Raw genomic sequence first — 7,810 nt, 5'->3', positions numbered from 1 at the left:
TTTTGTGATCATTGCCCGGCGGGCAAATGCAATGAAATTTTTACTCTCCCGACAATAAAAACTACTTGCCCCGGGCGATCGGGCAATGGTTAACATCAAGCCCTGAGAACCCATCCCTACTTTGGACCCAGGTCTTCATCTCAACGTGAACAATGACTAATCATGGACTATAGAACAAAGGCAGCTGGATCAGATAAATACAAATCAATGTAGCTTTATCTGTCCTCTCGGGACAATATCAAGGTGTGGTAAATTAGCACAGTGATTTTAAAGGCAACTGAAATTCAGTTGGAGACTGAAATGATTTGCAGTTAGATTCATAGATGATCACTAAATCATAAATGTCTTGTAAGTTATAAAGGTTACATTTTATTAGAAAAACAATCAGAGTACTGCCCACATGAGACTGGTCAGAGGCTAAAGACATTAGTACCAAGTAAACTATCCAGGTACTACTAATTAACTTTCATTTTAACCTTTAAAATATCAGTGGCTGTCTTCAATTTCCAGTTTTTAACCGGAAGACTTGTGTAACTGGTGTATATGCATTATTTCTGCACAACAATCTTAACAAATTCAGGGATGCTACAGAAGCAAGAGGATCACTAACAGATATTCTTGCTTCGTTTCCAAAAAAAAACTGGCTTTTTCATTCAGCAGCCCTCATTCTGCTCTGACTAAGCCCCTCTGTTGTTCTGAATCCAGCTAAAATTAGCTCCTTGTGTTGATGTTAAGAAGCGAGAGGCTTAAAAGTCGAGCCACCATCTCGTACTGACAGATCAACCATCTGTCACAGTTAAGAGAGTTTGGCTATATGCTTTCACCTCATGCATGTTGCGTCATTTCCACTCAGGTTTGAGCAACGCAACTGTGTGGGAAGTCCCCCTCTTTTCCAGCTCCCCCCTGATTTAATCTTGGAGGAAAAGCTCTGATAAAAAAAAGAAACTTTCTAACATCTGGTCCTCGTTTGGTTGGGGGAGGATGTTCCAGCAACAGAGAGTGTGAGAGACAGGAAGAAGGGAGATGCTTTCTCAAAGCACTGGCCAACCCAAAGGTACTCGAGGGGGTTGGGATGGGTGAGGACAAAAGCTCAATTTAACACCTTCCACAGGGATGACAAAACAGAAAAGACAGCAGGTGAGGAAATATGAGCTACAGCATGGGCTGGAAAAAAGAAGGCATCAAAAACACCTGATCGGAGCAGGGGAGTAAAACTAGACCACAATATCCTGTGGAAGAAGAGGTGTGGGACTTAAATAGGTCAAAAACAATACAGACATATTTATGGGCAGCAATAAAAACAATTAAAGAATATGAGAATAACCCAGACACTAAACAACAGTTAATGGTTTCTGTAAGAGCAATAGGACTAAAATGTATAGATCTAGACCTTTGTTAGATAGAGAATAGCCATTGACAGACATTATTTTTCTGATTCATCTAACATGCATTAAGGATGCATAGTAAATCACAAGTATACACTATTTAGAATGATTTTTACAATATTGAGGAGAAGAACTGTTTGGGATAAAATATTTACAATAAGGTTTGTAAGTCATTAAATTTCTGAAGAAAACAGATGCAAACACCAGAACATATGATGGTGTTTATAGGCGATAAAACAGAGAGAGAGTTTTGGCTAGAATATCCTTATTTATAAACTCAAAAGCACATTGAATTCATTATATCTTTATTAAAATAAAAACATAGGGATGCAGCAAATCAATAAACCAATGATCAGCAAGATGTATTAATCAGACCTGTTTGATAATCAGTAGATAAAAGAAAATTCAAAAGGGATCTACCAACAGTTTTAGCCTCATATTCCCTTGTTTTTTTATAATTTTTTAATAAAGACACTGATTCAAATTTGGGGGATAATGTTTTGATTCATTCATGGTGAGAGTATTTTTTTACTCCTCATATTGTGTTGGATTTAAAGTTTGGTTGTTTGGGTTAAAAGTGTACTAGAATACATTTTTTTATGACTTTAAAATCTTTTTTCTATTGAATATATTTTGGAAATAGAAGAGGAAAATAAAAACATCATCTTAAATCTTAAAGTTGTGACTCTGTAGATTATTCTGTTCCTTAACTGACTGACTGCTAAGATTAATCTGAGTGGGTGACATTAGTATTTAAGCACATAGTACAACACATTCCAATTTTAGTGAAGAACACTGCCTTAATACATAGGTTATATTTCCATATCTCTATATAATTTATAAAGGGAAACAATCAACCCACAGCTCAGAGAGTTTGTTTTCTTCACCTCCGGGTCTGGATCCTACGGAAGAGGATTACAGAATTACCACTGAAAAAATAAAAAAAAGTGAACTGATTTTTAAATTCTATTTCACTACAATGTGAGAAAAAAAAGTCAGAATTCCAACTTTTTTCTCAAAATTCTGACTTTAATCTCAGAATTTTGGATTGTAATACAGATGGGTACCATGTAGGAAGAGATGTGGGAGCACCCAGCTTCACTGACAAAGATGTGAGTTTTGTTTGGGAAGGCCGGTAAAACATTGGTGAAAAATTACGGAATTAGGCGGCTTTTTACGTGATACTATTTAACACAAAGATGCAATTTAATTAATGGAAGGGCAGAAGATGATTAAAACAAGAGAGCTAGTTTAGTCTTTGAAACAGACATGGGTACGGCTTGATGCTAACATGTTTGTTAGCTGTCAGAATACAGTCAGAATTCTGAGATTATAGTCAGAATTCTGAGAAAAAAGTTGGAATTCGGAGATTAAAGTCAGAATTCTGTTAAAAGTCAGAATTCTGAGAAAAAGGTCAGGATTCTGACTTTTTTTCCCCATATTATAGTGAAATAAAATTTTAAAACCAGTTAACTTTTTTTCTATATTTTCACTGGCCCTAATCCTCTTCCGTAGGATCCGGCTTCCTTAAGGGACAGAAATAGAAGAGCTGCAGGCAGCAACCAGCCAGCTCCTAACCGCTGATCATCGGGCTAACTGGATACTTTCCCTGCATAAATAAAGACCAGAGAAGATGTCCAGTTATTGTCACTCACCTGAAGCGTGGGGAGTCTTTCAGACATTCCTCAAATTCTACGGTTATTTTCATGTTTCTCCGCAGTGTAGAGAGCCCGCAGCTCGGCTCTGTTTGGGGTTAAAAACAGTAATCCAAGCCCGGTGCTCCTGGCTAATTAGCTTGGTCGCTAACGCTTCTGCGTCCGACCAGCTGGCTCCACTCGGTCACCGCTCCGCTTAGCCAGCTAGCCTCCGAGGCCAGCAGCTACCAGAAAGAAGTGGACGAAAGGCGCTCATAAATAACTCTTTTTTGTGTGTGTGTGAGTCTGCCAACAACAAAATTCGTCAGTAAACTGTCCCAAAGGCAGAGGTCAGCAGGAGAAACGGAAAGCGGCGTCCAGTAGCTCTATCATAGCGTCAGCGGGAGAGGAGCTTTCCTCCACCAACTGATCCTCACACAAAGATCGTCTAAACGGAGAGAGGGTTTATTCCCCACAGAAAACCAACTGGACGCCCTATTTACAAAATATGGATGTTTTTGGACAATTTCAGAATTATTATAATTTTTTTAACCAATTGATTATTTAGTAATATATAGCTATACATATTTAACACATTCGGGAAAATATTCAGTACTCGATTTTTTTTAACCATCGGCATAAGAACAGCTCAAAAATTAAACACATTTAAAAGCATGACAAAAATCACTGTTTTTAGTCACAGTTTAATAAATAAATAACCCAAATATAACAAAATGTGTTATTTTTTTGGTTGGTCGTTGTATTATTCTTTTAAAGTGTAAACAATCCAGAAGTCTAAAAGTAACACCGGCAGACATTTGCAAACAATACTTATATTTAGTATTAGTACCATGCCAGATTATAATTGTATCCGTATACCGGAGTATCAACACTTTTAACAACCCTATTTTATCTTACTGAGTAAAATAGCGCGTGCTATGTTAAGGGATAGAACTGAAATTTAAAAAGGAGTAAAAGGTCTGTCTTTAAATACCGTATACAATCTTTGCGCCCGTTGACAGGAGCTTCCTTCTCAAGAATTATCCAGGACCCCGTTTCCAGATTACTATCAATGTAATAACTGTCTAAATCTTTGTGATTCTGTGCAGATCTAAATGACCTTTTAGACATTTTAACGAAAGCTAAATAACAGAACGCCTTTCTTTTCTTGTTAAAGAGCACGCTTTTGACCAAAGATCAGCCTCAGGTCTGATTCCATTACTCACTGGAAAACCTATGGGAATGAAACAATGGCAAACAGCGCCATCTGGTGGTAACAGAAAAAATAGGCGTTATAATGGAAATATTAAGTAAACTACTCCAGTTTGTCCATTAAAATGATGGTTTCTGCACGGTTTTTATTTCTAATAAATAATGCAACATCTTCAGAAAATATACATATACATATATATTAATAAATTGGTTTAGGGTGTTTAGTTTCATGACAATACATGGATTGCCAAGTTCTTTAGTCACAAATTCAAAACATTTATATTCTTCACAAGCCAGCCTCCAAAGCAAACAAATAACACACAACAAAGTTTCTAACAATGTTTTTTTAATGATGAGGGAAAACAGTGAACACAAAATGATGAAAAACACGCAGACAGGAAAAAATAACCAGCTATGATGAGACCGTTTTTAGACGGACACACACCAATCAGTCGGTCAAAGATTTGAATCAGATATAAATGCGTGTTAAATAGGGAATTCCACAAGGTTCGGACCAAATATGTGAAAACAAACATCAGGTACTTGCATTATTGCATTAAAGGTTCAAGGCATTATCTTAGATAAATAGATTGGAAAATTCTGCTAAATTCTTATCATATTCAAACTTTTTTTTTTTCGTTTAGAACCCACAGCATAGTTTTCCATCTTTGCATAACAATCACTAAGGGAAGAGGAAAAAAAGACAATCATAAAAGGTCAAATTAAATAGAAAACCGGAAATTGTAATTGGCCAGAAAAAGATCTGATTGGTGCATCCCCAATGCAACAAGCTGCTTTAACATCTATCCACGTAAAAAACAAAAACAAAGCAAAGACAGGGCAGAATATCGAAGAAAATAAAAAGAAGTAAAATACGCAAAAAATATAAATGGAGGTTGTTCACTTATAACACATGTATAAGTAGTCATTAGAGGCACATTAGTCAGGTAACATCCACCTACAAGATGATCCCCATCGCTTGTTTTTCTCTCAAAAATAAGAATCATCCCAGCTTCAATGGGCTCACGTCGTGTTCATGTTTACTCATTATCTAAACAGTAATGTCAAATATCTCTAAAGAAATTCCTGCTTGTTGATTTACTTTAAAAAAAAAAAAATGCACAGAGACTTTGGCAGGAGTCCTACCATTATCTGGGACCTACTGTATTTGGGTTAAAGGACGACAGGAAATGAAAGAGATAAGACATACCTATGATTTCTGCATGCTTCTGTTCCAAACACTCTGTTCGAGTGAATTCACAGTGAATGCAGCAACCAGGTCCGAGTCACAACGAATGACTGTTTTTTTCCTTTTAAGACTAAAGCAGGAACAAACCCGACGAGTGGCTGTCCCTCAAAAGCAAACGTCCTTAAAGCACCTCCAATAAGCTGTAGTGGTTTAACTCCGCCTCCGACGGGAGTCGGTAGCATTACAAACGTGACGATCCTAAGCAGAGTCATGCAAACATCAGAAATAAAAGAAAAAATTTCACATTATTCTGACTTTCCTTCAAATGCAGCCCTCATATAAGATCGATCAGCAGCTCTCCTCTACGGTCCTCCTTGTGATCTTTAAAATAAAAAAAATACTGAAGAAACACGTTAAACTGACCAGCTCGTCCGGTCTTAGTCTTTAAAAAATGTATCTTGAAAGGATGAAAAATAATTCCAGTGAACAAACAATGTACCTAAAGATATTCAGATCTGTGACAAACGCATGTAAACCTGAACTGAGGCTGTGCACAATACTTCCTTACGACAAAAACATCGTTTGTTTTTAAAGATGAGCTTGAAAATGAGACGATCAAGAAACTTAATGAGTCAAATCTTGTTTGTTAGATGCCTAATACTTGGATAATACAATTTAGAGTAATATGTTGCCCAAACTATTAATCATAACATGCCGATATTTTCTGTTACGGAAGCAGTTTCAGGTATTCTTTGCGACATAAACTGATGGTGCAGCAGTGTGATCGGTCACAAAGGAAAACAGGGAAAGGTATCAGAGCGGATGAAACAGCAGCTGCCTTTCCCCAGGCTTCCTCCACAACTAACATGATGTTTCAGCCAGAATAAGCTCCAGCTTATATAAAGTTCATTCTTAGTTTTTAAAAGGCCTTGATCCTCCTTTTAGGGTCTGATTACTTCAGTCCAGCAGAGGTGTGAGGAGAGCATTCTTGGCAACAGGAGAGGGAGGGGGGACAAGCAACAGTCTTCACATGTTGGAATTATTCCTGCAGCTGAACCATTTTTCTTATTTAAAAAAAAAAGAACTATTGCACAGTTTTTTTGGAATGGTGGAGACAAAGAAGAGACCAGTAATTTTATTGGCTGTTGGGAGATGTTACACAGGCGGTGAAGTGGTGTTTGCTGCATGTCACGACTTTCAGTCCCAGATGCGATCGAATACGTCTCACTGCATCTTGATCTGAAGGTAGGAGGCGTCCTCTATGACTCCAGGGAATCAGCTGGAGGAGAGTCAGACGGGAAGAAACAAAACAACAGATGTTTGATTTAGAAATATTCAAGCATAACCTTCAACCAGGGTTCCTACAGCATAAGGCAAGTTAAATTCAAGACTTTTTAATGCCATTTGAAATAAAAATTCACAAGACACACAAGAAAAACCTGCTTGCGACAACTTAACCCAAAGGTTTATTTTAACTTAAGCCACTGCACTAATTTTTATTTTTATTTTGAAAAGCTTCCCATACAGGAAGAAAGCTAAAAACACACAAATGACAGATATATTTTAACAATTATTTAACTGAATTCACAAACTTTGTTTTAGCAGGGAACAAAACAAATCAGTTTTAAAGCCACAACATAACCAGTGCTAAGTCTTTTTTGCAGCTATTTTTCTTTGTATCGTTTTCTTAGTATGTTTGATTTGGTGATAAGTGGAGGCGTTGCAGAGACAAGGGTGGAACTAAACTGAGAAATACCGGCTGTTTCTCTGTAACTCCATTTTGACGATTTGTGTTTCGCGCTTAGCATGTGCGACTCCACTGCCTTAATTCCCATCGTTCCGAGCTTAAATGACTTCTTGTACAAAATACTCTGTGCCTTATGTATGTTCCCTGGTTTTAGCCACAGAGAAAACTCTTGGCTGGATAAACAATTTTGGTTACATTTATACTTGTTTATATTTTCCAGACAAAAAATTAATGGTGCATCTCCCAAATGTCCCGGCCACAACAACGCTTTTATTGGTTCCGCTATCAGGACGGAACCAATAATAGCGAGCTGTTTTTGTTTTTTTTTTATAATAGAAAAAAAAAATGTTTTATTTAGATTACAAAAATAAATCGTAATAAAAATAATCCTATTTATGAGGTTTTAAACATTAAGACCTACGAAAGACTGATTTAATACATTTTAATACCAATTAAGGCCTTAGTTTTATTTTGAAGAATTCAATGCCTTTTAAGACTTTTTAAGGACCCGCAGGAACCCTGTTCAACAGAAGCAACACAGAGGCCGTTTCTCTATATGTGTACTCGGTAGGGCTGGGTAAAAAAAAAAAAATCGATTTAATCCATTTTGAATCGATTCCTTTACATTAGGGATGCACGATTT

The 7,810-nt window shown here is 36.9% G+C and overlaps 2 protein-coding genes across 5 annotated transcripts in view; both read right to left on the bottom strand.

The window, feature by feature from the left end:
- Positions 1 to 3,464, bottom strand: part of acap2 (ArfGAP with coiled-coil, ankyrin repeat and PH domains 2) — a 76,611-nt gene extending 73,147 nt beyond the window's left edge. For all 4 annotated transcript variants that reach the window (XM_015376661.1, XM_015376663.1, XM_015376664.1 and 1 more), the window contains exon 1: positions 3,041 to 3,464. In XM_015376661.1, coding sequence (XP_015232147.1) covers positions 3,041 to 3,093 — 53 coding nt within the window. In that variant the 5' untranslated portion in view covers positions 3,094 to 3,464. The remainder of the gene's footprint in view (positions 1 to 3,040) is intronic.
- Positions 3,465 to 4,868: 1,404 nt separating this feature from the next.
- ppp1r2 (protein phosphatase 1 regulatory inhibitor subunit 2) overlaps positions 4,869 to 7,810 on the bottom strand; it is a 27,731-nt gene continuing 24,789 nt past the window's right edge. Inside the window, exon 6 of the mRNA XM_015376671.1 lies at positions 4,869 to 6,699. Within this exon, the coding sequence (XP_015232157.1) occupies positions 6,680 to 6,699 (20 nt within the window). The 3' untranslated portion in view covers positions 4,869 to 6,679. The remainder of the gene's footprint in view (positions 6,700 to 7,810) is intronic.

This window comes from Cyprinodon variegatus, unplaced genomic scaffold, assembly GCF_000732505.1.
Source record: "Cyprinodon variegatus isolate N-32 unplaced genomic scaffold, C_variegatus-1.0 Scaffold138, whole genome shotgun sequence".
Taxonomy (NCBI): domain Eukaryota; kingdom Metazoa; phylum Chordata; class Actinopteri; order Cyprinodontiformes; family Cyprinodontidae; genus Cyprinodon; species Cyprinodon variegatus.
This window is presented reverse-complemented; position numbering and strand designations above follow the sequence as displayed.